At 44.7% G+C, this 16,336-nt stretch overlaps 1 protein-coding gene across 4 annotated transcripts in view; it reads left to right on the top strand.

Moving 5' to 3' along the window:
- Positions 1–16,336, top strand: part of NAV2 (neuron navigator 2) — a 426,783-nt gene that overhangs the window by 273,921 nt on the left and 136,526 nt on the right. For all 4 annotated transcript variants that reach the window (XM_083164058.1, XM_083164057.1, XM_083164056.1 and 1 more), the window contains one exon: positions 7,478–7,530. In XM_083164058.1, coding sequence (XP_083020184.1) covers positions 7,478–7,530 — 53 coding nt within the window. The remainder of the gene's footprint in view (positions 1–7,477; positions 7,531–16,336) is intronic.

The raw sequence follows: 16,336 nt of genomic DNA, 5'->3' as shown, positions 1-16,336 counted from the left end.
TGTTTTCCAGACAAACACTGTAACATAATTTGGTTTCCACATACAGTCAGCATTATACACTTATTTGCATATTATTTGAATCAGCAAAAGCCGCTTGTGCATCCGATTGCATCCCTTTGTGAACAAGACGCATATTATAAGGAAAAAGTGCAGAAATGACATGTACAGCAAATGAGCTATTTTGAAAGAGCAAAGTATATTTTATCTGATTTTAAGGGTAAAAATAAATGTAACCTTAAAATTTGTTGTACATGTGCTGTAATTGTACTGTAATTGTGTACTTGGAATTGTGGTTCAATAATGCCAAATACACCTTAACTTAAAAAAAAGCATCTGTAATTATGTCTGACTTTATAGAGCTGTTTTGTGTGAGATTTATATACAGTATATAGAACTTGAAGTTGTCCCACACACTGGGATATGTGCTGAGTGTTCTGAGCGATGTGTCAGCGCTGTGTGCTGAGAGATCTGTCAGGGCCAGTGGTCTCCGGTGAGAACACTAGCCCTGACCGATTAATATCCTGGATATTAACCGCCGGGCGATAGCGAAGCGCAGGGCCGCGCAGCGTTATTTCCGTGGCCCGTACACACGGGGCATTTTCTAAGCGATCTAGTGAGATCACTCAGAAAATGCCCCTAAATCACTACGTGTGTAGGCCCCATAACTCTGCATCCCGGCCTGCAACGGTTAAACTATACAACGCATTCTGGTTGGTCGGAAGAATTTGGACGCTTTCTGGTCTAAAAATACCACCTGAAATTGGATCCGATTTGCATTTGGAGCGTTAAAGTTGCACCCTATTGCATTGGCCGAGGTAACCAGGTAAATTCAACCAGGTAACCTCATATGGTAGGTCCCTAACATTCCTAAGGTTAAAGTCCAGAGCATGACCTCACCTATAGCCCTCTGCAAGCAGCCAATGGATGTTTTCCTACAGGATGTGGTCTATAGCGGTGTCCCCGTCCCCCACCTCTGTAGGTGGTGTATACATATGCGCATTGATGACGAGTAGATCCACGATGACAGGTACACACTATACACATTCCTGGGAGGTTGTGACTTGTTCCTCGTACTGAGAGTTTGCATCTGACCCGTCTGTTTACTGAGTAACACTGGGAGCTGTGTGTGGGGCTGGATCACACATCGCTGTGAAGTGTGCTGGGACCTTCCCATACTGTATCATGGTATCTGCACCGGGAGGCACCTGGAGCTCTGGTAGTATAAAGCACTGAGCTGTCAGGTAGATGAAAGGGAGAACTCTATAAACTAGGACACCCCCAGGCACTGCTGTAACCCTTTAGCAGCCTGAGAATAGTGTGACACCAACTCCTGCCTGGAAATCCCAGGCTAGCTGTAATGTGACATATATGTAGCTTGTGTATGTGTGACAATGCATGAAGATGTTCTGACCTAATGGATGAAGGGGTCATTCCATGTGGTGAGCATAAAGAGTGGTGCTGAGCTGTCAGTCAGTACACATGATGTCAGCTGTGACCTCATAGTACAGAGACAGTCAGTCTGTGGTGCTCCAGCTGTTACTCATCTCCAAGTCTCAGCATGCACCTCCAGCCTCTCGGGGGTCACAGCAGTACCAAGATGCAGGTTGTCAAAGTCTGCTTCAGTACAGCTGCCACCTTTCCCAGTCGGGTGCGGCATGGTGACACAGTGGCCAGCATTGCTGTCTCTGCTGGAGATTGATTCTAATAAGGCACTGTCTGTGGGGAGTTTATATGTCCTAAATGTGTTTGCATACATTTCCACCAGGTGCTCACTCCATACACATAATAAAAGGCTATTTGGCTTCTGTGTGGCAGTGTCAGGGTGGTAGAGAATATAGGAACTAATTCGGCTTGGAACGCTGATTATCGGAAGTGGCTATTTAGCGATCTTCACTAGTCTGCGCATGTGCAAATGTGTGAGCTCTTACATTGCAGTCACATTTAGGAAAACAGAAGCGTTTGCGCAGTGGGCCACAGCACCTGCGTGACTGCACATACAGCTGACGTAACCCCAGCGCAGGCAGGTTATCCATGAAATCATTTGCATATTAGCGATGTGACTGCAACATTTTGCCTTGTCCTATGCTTGCTGGTCCCCCAGCATACTAGTGACAGCAGTTGCTGATGCTGAATTAGGCCCATAGAGTGTAAGCTCCTCTGGTGCAGGGACTGATGGTAATATGCAGAAGCTATATCATACCTCCCAACATGACCCTCTCCAGGAGGGACACAGTGCTCTGCTCCTGGACTTCCCTCTGAATGAATAACTACCATCACCTGTTTTGTAAAACACTTTCCTTATCAATTACCCTGTTCGGCACAGGTGATGGCAATCATACATTCAGGCAGGTATTCAATGCCCTAGTTCGTCCTGTGCAGCGAATCCTGTTTTGGATTCGCTGAACAATCGCCGGGTTCCGGAGGGCGGGTGCATTCGCTGCCAGCCCTCCTTCACCCACTATTCAACGCCTCAGGGGCTCGCTGCCCCTGGCGGCGAATTTTAACCCCCCCGGCAAATGCCGCAGGGAGCCGGGGGACGGTGGCAGGCAGGGAGATGGAAGCCTCCCTGCCTGCGCCGGACACTGTGGGGGTGAAGGAGGGATGGCAGGGACACAGGGAGAGCCCCCAGAGAGCTGGCAGGGGACTAGGTTAGGAGCCGCTGCACTCACTGGTCCCGATCCTGCATATGTAATGATCGGGACCAGTGTGCAGTGAATATATGAATATTAATGAGCGGCTCCCGGCCCCCTGCTGACGAAAGTGAAAAAAAATTGCAAAAAAAAAAAAAATAAAGAAATAATTAAATATATATTCATGAGTAAAAATAGCATGCCACTTCACAGAAAAAAGAATCAGATTTTTTTTACACCAAAAAAAACCCAAACCTTTATTTTAAAAGATCACATTCCAGTTCACCTAAAAAAGATGATGAATGCAAAAAGGTGAATCATGGCGAAAATCACTGGAGAAAGCAGTTCTCCATTTGAGCATTGAATACACTCTCGGCGAATTTGACTAAAAACCCCATTGAAAACCACCGGCGAATCGCACACGCCGAATCGGCAGACATTCGCTGTTCACTTGCAGCGAATTCTCTCGATTGAATAGGTAGAATCGTTTTTCCAGAGGAAAAATTTGCCGTTAACCCAGATAAATGCCAGATTCGCTGTAAACTACGGCGAATCTGAGGCATTGAATACTGGCCTCAGAGGGAAGTCCCGAAATGGAGCATTATGTCCCTCCTGGAGAGGTCATGTTGGGAGGTATGGCTATATGAATGGTGCAGTGATAATGATGAGTGACAGGTAGACCTGTGTGCGACCAAATTCTTCCATTGCTTATGAAGTGCTTATTATTAGTAAATCTGGGCAAATACTCCACCCAATTTCACAGCAGTTTGGGGCATTTTTCTAGCAGGGTCTCAGAGCAACTCCACTCCGATCCTCCCCCTAGTAATAGCTGCAGGTGGCCCCATCACCAGGACCCCCTGTGTGTAACGGATGCTGCTGGGGAATGTAGACCCTGGGCCGCACCTGTGCACTGTAGGAACCCTGCAGTTTTACTAGTTGTGGCTGAATGACATTATCCTGCTTTATTACCCCAACCAGGGACCGATGTGACTAATCTCAGCCAGGGCTGTAGGATGTATATGGAGTTATATCCCTGTCTGCTCTGGGGATGTGCCCATGTGTCTCACTAAGTGCCCGCAGAAGAGGGGAACACACACTGTTGTCCTAATGACTATAATTATTTATCACCATTCCGCATATTCCGCAGCGCTGTACAGAGAATATTATTACCAGTTATTATATAGCGCACACATATTCCGCAGCGCTGTGCAGAGAATATTATTACCAATTATTTATATAGCGCACACATATTCCGCAGCGCTGTACAGAGAATATTATTACCAGTTATTATATAGTGCACACATATTCCGCAGCGCTGTACAGAGAATATTATTACCAGTTATTTATATAGTGCACACATATTCCGCAGCGCTGTACAGAGAATATTATTACCAGTTATTTATATAGCGCACACATATTCCGCAGCGCTGTACAGAGATTATTACCAGTTACTTATATAGCGCACACATATTCCGCAGCGCTGTACAGAGAATATTATTACCAGTTATTATATAGCGCACACATATTCCGCAGCGCTGTACAGAGATTATTACCAGTTACTTATATAGCACACACATATTCCGCAGCGCTGTACAGAGAATATTATTACCAGTTTCTTATATAGCGCACACATATTCCGCAGCGCTGTACAGAGAATATTATTACCAGTTTCTTATATAGCGCACACATATTCCTCAGCGCTGTACAGAGAGTATTATTACCAGTTATTTATATAGCGCACACATATTCCACAGCGCTGTACAGAGACTATTATTACCAGTTATGTATATAGCGCACACATATTCCGCAGCGCTGTACAGAGACTATTATTACCAGTTATTATATAGCGCACACATATTCCGCAGCGCTGTACAGAGATTATTACCAGTTACTTATATAGCACACACATATTCCGCAGCGCTGTACAGAGAATATTATTACCAGTTTCTTATATAGCGCACACATATTCCGCAGCGCTGTACAGAGAATATTATTACCAGTTTCTTATATAGCGCACACATATTCCTCAGCGCTGTACAGAGAGTATTATTACCAGTTATTTATATAGCGCACACATATTCCACAGCGCTGTACAGAGACTATTATTACCAGTTATGTATATAGCGCACATATATTCCGAAACTCTGTACAGATAATATTACCAGTTACTTATATAGTGCACACATATTCCGCAGCGCTGTACAGAGAATATTATTATGTTATTTATATAGCGCACACATATTCCGCAGCGCTGTACAGAGAATATTATTACCAGTTATTATATAGCGCACACATATTCCGCAGCGCTGTACAGAGACTATTATTACCAGTTATTATATAGCGCACACATATTCTGCAGCACTGTACAGAGAATATTATTACCAGTTATTTATATAGCGCACACATATTCCGCAGCGCTGTACAGAGAATATTATTACCAGTTATTATATAGCGCACACATATTCCGCAGCGCTGTACAGAGAATATTATTATGTTATTTATATAGCGCACACATATTCCGCAGCGCTGTACAGAGAATATTATTACCAGTTATTTATATAGCGCACACATATTCCGCAGCGCTGTACAGAGAATATTATTACCAGTTATTATATAGCGCACACATTCCGCAGCGCTCTGTACAGAGAATACTATTACCAGTTATTTATATAGCGCACACATATTCCGCAGCGCTGTGCAGAGAATATTATTACCAGTTATTATATAGCGCACACATATTCCGCAGCACTGTACAGAGAATATTATTACCAGTTATTATATAGCGCACACATATTCCGCAGCGCTGTACAGAGAATATTATTACCAGTTATTATATAGCGCACACATATTCCGCAGCGCTGTACAGAAAATATTATTACCAGTTATTATATAGCGCACACATTCCGCAGCGCTCTGTACAGAGAATACTATTACCAGTTATTTATATAGCGCACACATATTCCGCAGCGCTGTGCAGAGAATATTATTACCAGTTATTATATAGCGCACACATATTCCGCAGCGCTGTACAGAGAATATTATTACCAGTTATTATATAGCACACACATATTCCGCAGCGCTCTGTACAGAGAATACTATTACCAGTTATTTATATAGCGCACACATATTCCTCAGCGCTGTACAGAGAATACTATTACCAGTTATTTATATAGCGCACACATATTCCGCAGCGCTGTACAGAGAATATTATTACCAGTTACTTATATAGTGCACACATATTCCGCAGCGCTGTACAGAGAATATTATTATGTTATTTATATAGCGCACACATATTCCGCAGCGCTGTACAGAGAATATTATTACCAGTTATTATATAGCGCACACATATTCCGCAGCGCTGTACAGAGACTATTATTACCAGTTATTATATAGCGCACACATATTCTGCAGCACTGTACAGAGAATATTATTACCAGTTATTTATATAGCGCACACATATTCCGCAGCGCTGTACAGAGAATATTATTACCAGTTATTATATAGCGCACACATATTCCGCAGCGCTGTACAGAGAATATTATTATGTTATTTATATAGCGCACACATATTCCGCAGCGCTGTACAGAGAATATTATTACCAATTATTTATATAGCGCACACATATTCCGCAGCGCTGTACAGAGAATATTATTACCAGTTATTATATAGCGCACACATTCCGCAGCGCTCTGTACAGAGAATACTATTACCAGTTATTTATATAGCGCACACATATTCCGCAGCGCTGTGCAGAGAATATTATTACCAGTTATTATATAGCGCACACATATTCCGCAGCACTGTACAGAGAATATTATTACCAGTTATTATATAGCGCACACATATTCCGCAGCGCTGTACAGAGAATATTATTACCAGTTATTATATAGCGCACACATATTCCGCAGCGCTGTACAGAAAATATTATTACCAGTTATTATATAGCGCACACATTCCGCAGCGCTCTGTACAGAGAATACTATTACCAGTTATTTATATAGCGCACACATATTCCGCAGCGCTGTGCAGAGAATATTATTACCAGTTATTATATAGCGCACACATATTCCGCAGCGCTGTACAGAGAATATTATTACCAGTTATTATATAGCACACACATATTCCGCAGCGCTCTGTACAGAGAATACTATTACCAGTTATTTATATAGCGCACACATATTCCTCAGCGCTGTACAGAGAATACTATTACCAGTTATTTATATAGCGCACACATATTCCGCAGCGCTGTACAGAGAAAATATTCTCCACCACATGTACATGCACAGAACAGGCATTCTAGGGTTAATTTTGTTGGGAGCCAATTAACTTACCAGTATATTTTTGGGTTGTGGGAGGATACCGGAGTACCCGGAGGAAACCCATGCAACCATAGTGGAGAATATACAAACTCCGCACAGTTAGGGCCATGGTGGGAATTGGACCCATGACCTCAGCGCTGTGAGGCAGTAATGCTAACCATTACACCATCCGTGCTGCTCATCTCTAACCCTTGCACCATGTAATCAGCAAGAAGAAGAATCCATACTATGCCAAGCATATCTACAGACCTCTGTGTATGACTGTTACCCCTCTGAGGCCAGCAGACATACTGAAAGTGTGCTGGACATTGCTGCTTCAGACACTCGGCTGCTGGACGATTTTAGATCTGTAAAAGCCCCGAACAGTTGTCTCCCTTCCCTAGATGACCTCCCTTCAGCTGTCTGGGGTGGGCCCACTCCCATGTCCCCCACCCCACCTCTCTGCACGGCTTTTAGTGTGTCACACATTCACTTGTTATACGGCAATGTGACCACTGGAGATTTATCTCTTCTTCTCTTTTCCATCAGCAAATGAGAAGATTGAAGACATCAATGGCTGCCCAAAGAACAGATCACAAATGGTGAGTTATTTGCGGGGAAAGGGAAACTTGGGAAGGTACCGGTGCACAAGCCACTTACACGAATGGAACAAATTAATATATGTAAAGATATGTTACCACAATTTTTGTAATAGGCTGCCTTAAACTCTGCAATGGCTGGTGGAGGTGCTCCCCTGAGAGTATAAACAAGTACGTAGGAAAGAAAGGAGAAAGTACTCTCTTTTTTTTGGGGGCACTGCTTGAAAAAAAGTTCTTAAAACTTAACTTTTAATATATTTAAAGAGATAATCAAATATGCCTACTCTGAACATCCTATCGGTGCCTCTTATAGCATGTTCAGAGTGTGCATATTTGATTCTCTGTACACCATTTAAAAACATACACCGCGTATGATACAATTCTGAAAGTGTATGTTGGGTAAAACACTCCTTCAGTGAAATCTACTCTATTTGTGTTTTGTGTATTGGTTTGTAATAGTGTGTCAATTTTATTCTTTATCTCCTTAAGTATATTAATAGTTAAGTTTTACGAAACATACTTTTTTCAAGCAGTGCCTCCAAAAGGGGAGTACTTTCTCCTTTCTTTCCTATACAGAAATAGTGAGTGTCCGCTGGCTGCGAGATGATTGGCAGCTGACAGTCTTCTTCCCTCTGGCATTGTCTATTCAGTGGTTATTGTGCAATGGGGTCAGATCAGTGATGGTTACTTGTCTGTCTATTAGGAGAACTGTCTACCTGTACATTGGGGTCAGATCAGGGATGGTTACCTGTCTGTCTATTAGGAGAACTGTCTACTTGTACATTGGAGTCAGATCAGGGATGGTTACCTGTCTATTAGGGGAACTGTCTACCTGTACATTGTGGTCAGATCAGGGATGGTTACCTATCTGTCTATTAGGGGAACTGTCTACCTGTACATTGGGGTCAGATCTGTGAGGGTTACCTGTCTGTCTATTAGGAGAACCGTCTACCTGTATATTGGGGTCAGATCAGTGATGGTTACCGGTCTGTCTATTAGAAGAACTGTCTACCTGTACATTGGGGTCAAATCAGGGATGGTTACCTGTCTGTCTATTAGGGGAACTGTCTACCTGTATATTGTGGTCTGGTCAGTGATGGTTACCTGTCTGTCTATTAGGGGAACTGTCTACCTGTACATTGGGATCAGATCAGGGATGATTACCGGTCTGTCTATTAGGAGAACTGTCTGCCTGTACATTGGGGTCAGATCAGGGATGGTTACCTGTCTGTCTATAAGGAGAACTGTCTACCTGTACATTGGGGTTAGATCAGTGATGGTTACCTGTATGACTATTAGGAGAACTGTCTACCAGTACATTGGGGTCAGATCAGGGATGGTTACCTGTCTGTCTATTAGGAGAACTGTCTACCTGTATATTGGGGTCAGATCAGGGATAGTTTTCTGTCTGTCTATTAGGGGAACCGTCTACCTGTACATTGGGGTCAGATCAGTGATGGTTACCTGTCTGTCTATTAGGAGAACTGTCTGCCTGTACATAAGGGTCAGATCAGGGATGGTTACCTGTCTGTCTATAAGGAGAACCGTCTACCTGTACATTGGGGTCAGATCAGTGATGGTTACCTGTCTGTCTATTAGGAGAACTGTCTACCTGTACATTGGGGTTGGATCAGGGATGGTTACCGGTTTGTCTATTAGGAGAACTGTCTACCTGTATATTGCGGTCAGATCAGTGAGGGTTACCTGTCTGTCTATTAGGAGAACTGTCCACCTGTATATTGCGGTCAGATCAGTGATGGTTACCTGTCTGTCTATTAGGAGAACTGTCTGCCTGTACATTGGGGTCAGATCAGGGATGGTTACCTGTCTGTCTATAAGGTGAACTGTCTACCTGTACATTGGGGTCAGATCAGTGATGGTTGCCTGTCTGTCTATTAGGGGAACCGTCTACCTGTACATTGGGGTTGGATCAGGGATGGTTACCTGTCTGTCTATTAGGAGAACTGTCTACCTGTATATTGCGGTCAGATCAGTGAGGGTTACCTGTCTGTCTATTAGGAGAACTGTCCACCTGTACATTGCGGTCAGATCAGGGATGGTTACCTGTCTGTCTATTAGGAGACCTGTCTTCCTGTATATTGGGGTCAGATCAGGGATGGTTACCTATCTGTCTATTAGGGGAACTGTCTACCTGTACATTGGGGTCAGATCTGTGAGGGTTACCTGTCTGTCTATTAGGAGAACCGTCTACCTGTATATTGGGGTCAGATCAGTGATGGTTACCGGTCTGTCTATTAGAAGAACTGTCTACCTGTACATTGGGGTCAAATCAGGGATGGTTACCTGTCTGTCTATTAGGGGAACTGTCTACCTGTATATTGTGGTCTGGTCAGTGATGGTTACCTGTCTGTCTATTAGGGGAACCGTCTACCTGTACATTGGGGTCAGATCAGTGATGGTTACCTGTCTGTCTATTAGGAGAACTGTCTACCTGTACATTGGGGTTGGATCAGGGATGGTTACCGGTTTGTCTATTAGGAGAACTGTCTACCTGTATATTGCGGTCAGATCAGTGAGGGTTACCTGTCTGTCTATTAGGAGAACTGTCCACCTGTATATTGCGGTCAGATCAGTGATGGTTACCTGTCTGTCTATTAGGAGAACTGTCTGCCTGTACATTGGGGTCAGATCAGGGATGGTTACCTGTCTGTCTATAAGGTGAACTGTCTACCTGTACATTGGGGTCAGATCAGTGATGGTTGCCTGTCTGTCTATTAGGGGAACCGTCTACCTGTACATTGGGGTTGGATCAGGGATGGTTACCTGTCTGTCTATTAGGAGAACTGTCTACCTGTATATTGCGGTCAGATCAGTGAGGGTTACCTGTCTGTCTATTAGGAGAACTGTCCACCTGTACATTGCGGTCAGATCAGGGATGGTTACCTGTCTGTCTATTAGGAGACCTGTCTTCCTGTATATTGGGGTCAGATCAGGGATGGGTACCTGTCTGACTATTAGGGGAACTGTCTACCTGTATATTGTGGTCAGATCAGGGATGGGTACCTGTCTGTCTATTAGGGGAACTGTCTACCTGTACATTGGGTCAGATCAGTGAGGGTTACCTGTCTGTCTATTAGGAGAACTGTCCACCTGTACATTGCGGTCAGATCAGGGATGGTTACCTGTCTGTCTATTAGGAGACCTGTCTTCCTGTATATTGGGGTCAGATCAGGGATGGGTACCTGTCTGACTATTAGGGGAACTGTCTACCTGTATATTGGGGTCAGATCAGGGATGGTTACCGGTCTGTCTATTAGGAGAACTGTCTGCCTGTACATTGGGGTCAGATCAAGGATGGTTACCTGTCTGTCAATTAGGGGAACTGTCTACCTGTACATTGGGGTCAGATCAGTGAGGGTTACCTGTCTGACTATTAGGGGAACTGTCTACCTGTATATTGTGGTCAGATCAGGGATGGTTACCGGTCTGTCTATTAGGGGAACTGTCTACCTGTACATTGGGGTCAGATCAGGGATGGTTACCGGTCTGTCTATTAGGAGAACTGTCTATCTGTACATTGGGGTCAGATCAGGGATGGTTACCTGTCTGTCTATTAGGGGAACTGTCTACCTGTACATTGGGGTCAGATCAGGGATGGTTACCGGTCTGTCTATTAGGAGAACTGTCTGCCTGTACATTGGGGTCAGATCAAGGATGGGTACCTGTCTGTCAATTAGGGGAACTGTCTACCTGTACATTGGGGTCAGATCAGTGATGGTTACCTGTCTATTAGGAGAACTGTCTGCCTGTACATTGGGGTCAGATCAGGGATGGTTACCTGTCTGTCAATTAGGGGAACTGTCTACCTGTACATTGGGGTCAGATCAGTGATGGTTACCTGTCTGTCTATTAGGGGAACTGTCTACCTGTACATTGGGGTTAGATCAGGGATGGTTCCCTGTCTGTCTATTAGGAGAACCGTCTACCTGTACATTGGGGTCGGATCAGGGATGGTTACTTGTCTGTCTATTAGGGGAACTGTCTACCTGTACATTGGGGTCAGATCAGGGATGGTTACCTGTCTGTCTATTAGGAGAACTGTCTACCTGTACATTGGGGTCAGATCAGGGATGGTTACCGGTCTGTCTATTAGGAGAACTGTCTACCGGTACATTGGGGTCAGATCAGGGATGGTTACCTGTCTGTCTATTAGGAGAACTGTCCACCTGTATATTGGGGTCAGATCAGGGATGGTTACCTGTCTGTCTATTAGGATAACTGTCTACCTGTATATTGGGATCAGATCAGTGAGGGTTACCTGTCTATCTAAAGGGGTGTACACATGGATCGATCCATCTAAGCGATTTTGACTAAATAGTCAAAATTGCTTAGAAGTTTAGTAAAGATCGCTGTGAAGGTTAGACAAATCACCCTATAATATCATCTAGTAAAAAAGATTTGCCAGGCAAGAATATTTTGACTAGATCGCTGGCTGTCTAATCAAAATCCCTGGTATTCCCTTATGAGGGCGATATTCACAGGTGATCTGCAATGAATACCAAGCAAGAATGTTAATTCTAGTATAGTCAAAATAGCAGTTGTATCTAGTCAAATCGCTTATACCCCTTTCACACCAGAAATGCAGAGACAAACCCGGGAATTAAATTCCAGGGACAAGCAGGGACATTCCCGGGTTGGGACCCATTCACACATGCTTTTGAAGCAGGGACAACCCGGGTCGGCACCTTTCACACTGAACCTGGGATGACCCTGCATTTCTATGAGAATAGCATTGAAAATGGCCTTTTTTAGGCTCACATTAGATTATTGATTATTAATAATTAAGACACAAAACATTTGTAGTGTTTCAGCCTTTGTTTACTTGTATAAAACAAATTAAAAGGCATATGAAAGCATCTTCCCCTCTAATGATTAATAGCTCTCTCACCTCCTCATTTGTCTAAGACATGGCACACATTGCAGGCTTTCAGGGGTTAAAATTAACTTCTGAGGTCTGTGGTGCCACAGAACATGCACAGTGTCTCCCTGCACGCTGTATGCTGTCTCTGGGCGTGTCTGTGAGTGTCCACCACAACAGGAAGTTGCCCTGCTAGCAAATCAGCACTAGCAGAGGCAACACGGGGAGCAGGGACATGTCCCTGCACCTTTCACACCAGCCAGTAACCCTGGAAGGACCCGGGAGCAACCCTGCTACCTAGCAGGGTTGAATTGCCGGCAAATTAACCCAGGAATTTGTCCCTGGAACCTTTCACACCAGAGCTAGTCCCGGGTTGTTCCCGGACCCAACCTGGGAATTTAGGCTGGTGTGAAAGATGTATTTGTTAAAGTCGCTCACTAGCAAAAATCGCTCTGTGTGTACACCCCTTAACCTTCTGATACTGTACCTTCCTCTATCCTGTGGTTGGTTGGCTTGTGCCACCCTCATAACTAAATACTGTACATTGTCTCTTCAATATATTGGTGGTGTATAGCCATGTATTTATAATCATTAGGTATTAGTTTCAGAATCAGGGGTATAACACTGGGAAGAGAGTATACACAACAGGGGTCGTTTGTTACAGTGTATAACATTGATGTACGGAGAAAGTTACTTAGTTATATGTGCCGTTGTTCAAGTCTGTGCTATTAACCCTTTCAGTGTCCGCAGTGCCTTGGATACATTTTCTAGTTACATCCCAGGTCTAAGCGGGACACTTGTGGAGTAGGATTGGGCCCCGTTTATGGGCGGCAGTTGTAGCTGGTCTATTTTTGTTGGCAGTGTGGAAACACATTGTGTGGTATTCACCCCATCCGTTAGTCAGCCGGTCCCTGTCTTCTGCAGTCATCTCATGGACAGAAAAATTTACCCTCAAATCCTTGACTCTGCCTTTCATGCCTCTATTGAATTCTCTCCCTATTGTCTGTGTTTCTTTGTTACCATTGTGCCACTTCTGTCCCGAGAACATGAATGAATAACCTATCCAACCGTATACCACAATGCCTAATGTTAGTGCCAGACTCCTCTATATATTGTAGTCCCTGTCACGTCACTGCCAGACTCCCCCGTATTATACAATCACTGTGACGTCACTGCCAGACTACCACATATAATCTAGTCCTTGTGACCTCACTCCCAGAATCCCCCGTATTATACAATCATTGTGACATCACTGCCAGACTACCACATATAATATAGTCCTTGTGACCTCACTCCCAGAATCACCCGTATTATACAATCATTGTGACATCACTGCCAGACTACCACATATAATATAGTCCTTGTGACGTCGCTGCCAGAATCCCCTCATATTATACAATCACTGTGACGTCACTGCCAGACTACCACATATAATATAGTCCTTGTGACCTCACTCCCAGAATCCCCCGTATTATACAGTCACTGTGACATCACTGCCAGACTCCCACATATAATATAGTCCTTGTGAGGTCGCAGCCAGAATCCCCTCATATTATACAATCACTGGGACGTCACTGCCAGACTACCACATATAATATAGTCCTTGTGACCTCACTCCCAGAATCCCCCGTATTATACAGTCACTGTGACATCACTGCCAGACTACCACATATAATATAGTCCTTGTGAGGTCGCTGCCAGAATCCCCTCATATTATACAATCACTGGGACGTCACTGCCAGACTACCACATATAATATAGTCCTTGTGACCTCACTCCCAGAATCCCCCGTATTATACAGTCACTGTGACATCACTGCCAGACTACCACATATAATATAGTCCTTGTGACGTCGCTGCCAGAATCCCCTCATATAATACAATCAATGGGACGTCACTGCCAGACTACCACATATAATATAGTCCTTGTGACCTCACTCCCAGAATCCCCCGTATTATACAATCACTGGGACGTCACTGCCAGACTACCACATATAATATAGTCACTGTGACATCACTGCCAGACTACCACATATAATATAGTCCTTGTGAGGTCGCTGCCAGAATCCCCTCATATTATACAATCACTGGGACGTCACTGCCAGACTACCACATATAATATAGTCCTTGTGACCTCACTCCCAGAATCCCCCGTATTATACAGTCACTGTGACATCACTGCCAGACTACCACATATAATATAGTCCTTGTGACGTCGCTGCCAGAATCCCCTCATATAATACAATCAATGGGACGTCACTGCCAGACTACCACATATAATATAGTCCTTGTGACCTCACTCCCAGAATCCCCCGTATTATACAATCACTGGGACGTCACTGCCAGACTACCACATATAATATATAGTCACTGTGACATCACTGCCAGACTACCACATATAATATAGTCCTTGTGAGGTCGCTGCCAGAATCCCCTCATATTATACAATCACTGTGACGTCACTGCCAGACTACCACATATAATATAGTCCTTGTGACGTCGCTGCCAGAATCCCCTCATATAATACAATCACTGGGACATTACTGCCAGACTACCACATATAATATAGTCCTTGTGACCTCACTCCCAGAATCCCCCGTATTATACAATCACTGGGACGTCACTGCCAGACTACCACGTATAATATAGTCCTTGTGACCTCACTCCCAGAATCCCCCGTATTATACAGTCACTGTGATGTCACTGCCAGACTACCACATATAATATATAGTAATTGTGACATAACTGCCAAACTCCCCTATATAATACAGTCACTGAAACACAACTGCCAGAATCCCCGGTATTATACAATCACTATAGCATACAATCACTATGGCGTCACTGCTAGACTACCTCCTATAAAGCCATCACTGTGACATCACTGCAATATTCCCTCAAATAACGTCACTGTGATTTCATTGCGAGACTACCACATGAAAAACAGTCTCTGCCACATCACTGCTATGCTCCCCCATATAATACAGTCCCTGTGACATCACTGTCAGACTCCCCCCGTATAGTACAGTCCCTGTGACATCACTGTCAGACTCCCCCCGTATAATACAGTTACTGTGACATCACTGTCATACTCCCTCGTATAATACAGTCCCTGTGACATCACTGTCAGACTCCCCCCGTATAGTACAGTCCCTGTGACATCACTGTCAGACTCCCCCCGTATAATACAGTTACTGTGACATCACTGTCATACTCCCTCGTATAATACAGTCCCTGTGACATCACTGTCAGACTCCCCCCGTATAGTACAGTCCCTTTGACATCACTGTCAGACTCCCCCCGTATAATACAGTTACTGGGCCTTATTCTGATCGGTGCGGATTTTACCGCTTGCGGACGTCCCGCCGATGTTGATCGTCTGCGCATGTGCAGAGGTCACTCTGCGCATGTGCAGGCGATTTCGCCGCACGTATTCTTTATACGCCGCACAGGGGGCGTAGAGGGGCATGAGGGGCTACTTAGCCTCATTACCCTATGCATACGCCCCGCGTTTCATGGGCGTTCCCATGCAAACGCGGGGCGTATGCATGGTAATGAGGCCGTGACGTGTGTGTAGGGGGCGGCATCTGACATCGCCGGATGTCAGCTGCCCGCCCCCATACATGATTTCACACGGACAAGTGTCCGTGTGGTCTTGGGTGGCGGGACCTGGTGGAGCGTGCGGCCCTGCATTCGATGTTCGGCGACCATCGAATGCAGGGGCTGCTCCCAACATGGAGGAGGCGTATCCCCGTCCACTTTCATGCGGACCGCCACATATCCGCATACGTACGGAGGTGGCGATCCGTATGGAAGGCGGGGATTCGCCTGCACGGACATGACCGCATATTTCTGATCGGGCCGCACCGATCAGAATAAGGCCCACTGTGACATCACTGTCATACTCCCTCGTATAATACAGTCACTATGACAT

This window comes from Crinia signifera, chromosome 11 (genome assembly GCF_055691185.1).
Source record: "Crinia signifera chromosome 11, ASM5569118v1, whole genome shotgun sequence".
Lineage (NCBI taxonomy): Eukaryota > Metazoa > Chordata > Amphibia > Anura > Myobatrachidae > Crinia > Crinia signifera.
Note: the sequence above shows the minus strand (reverse complement) of the source record. Positions and strands in the feature narration are given on the sequence as shown.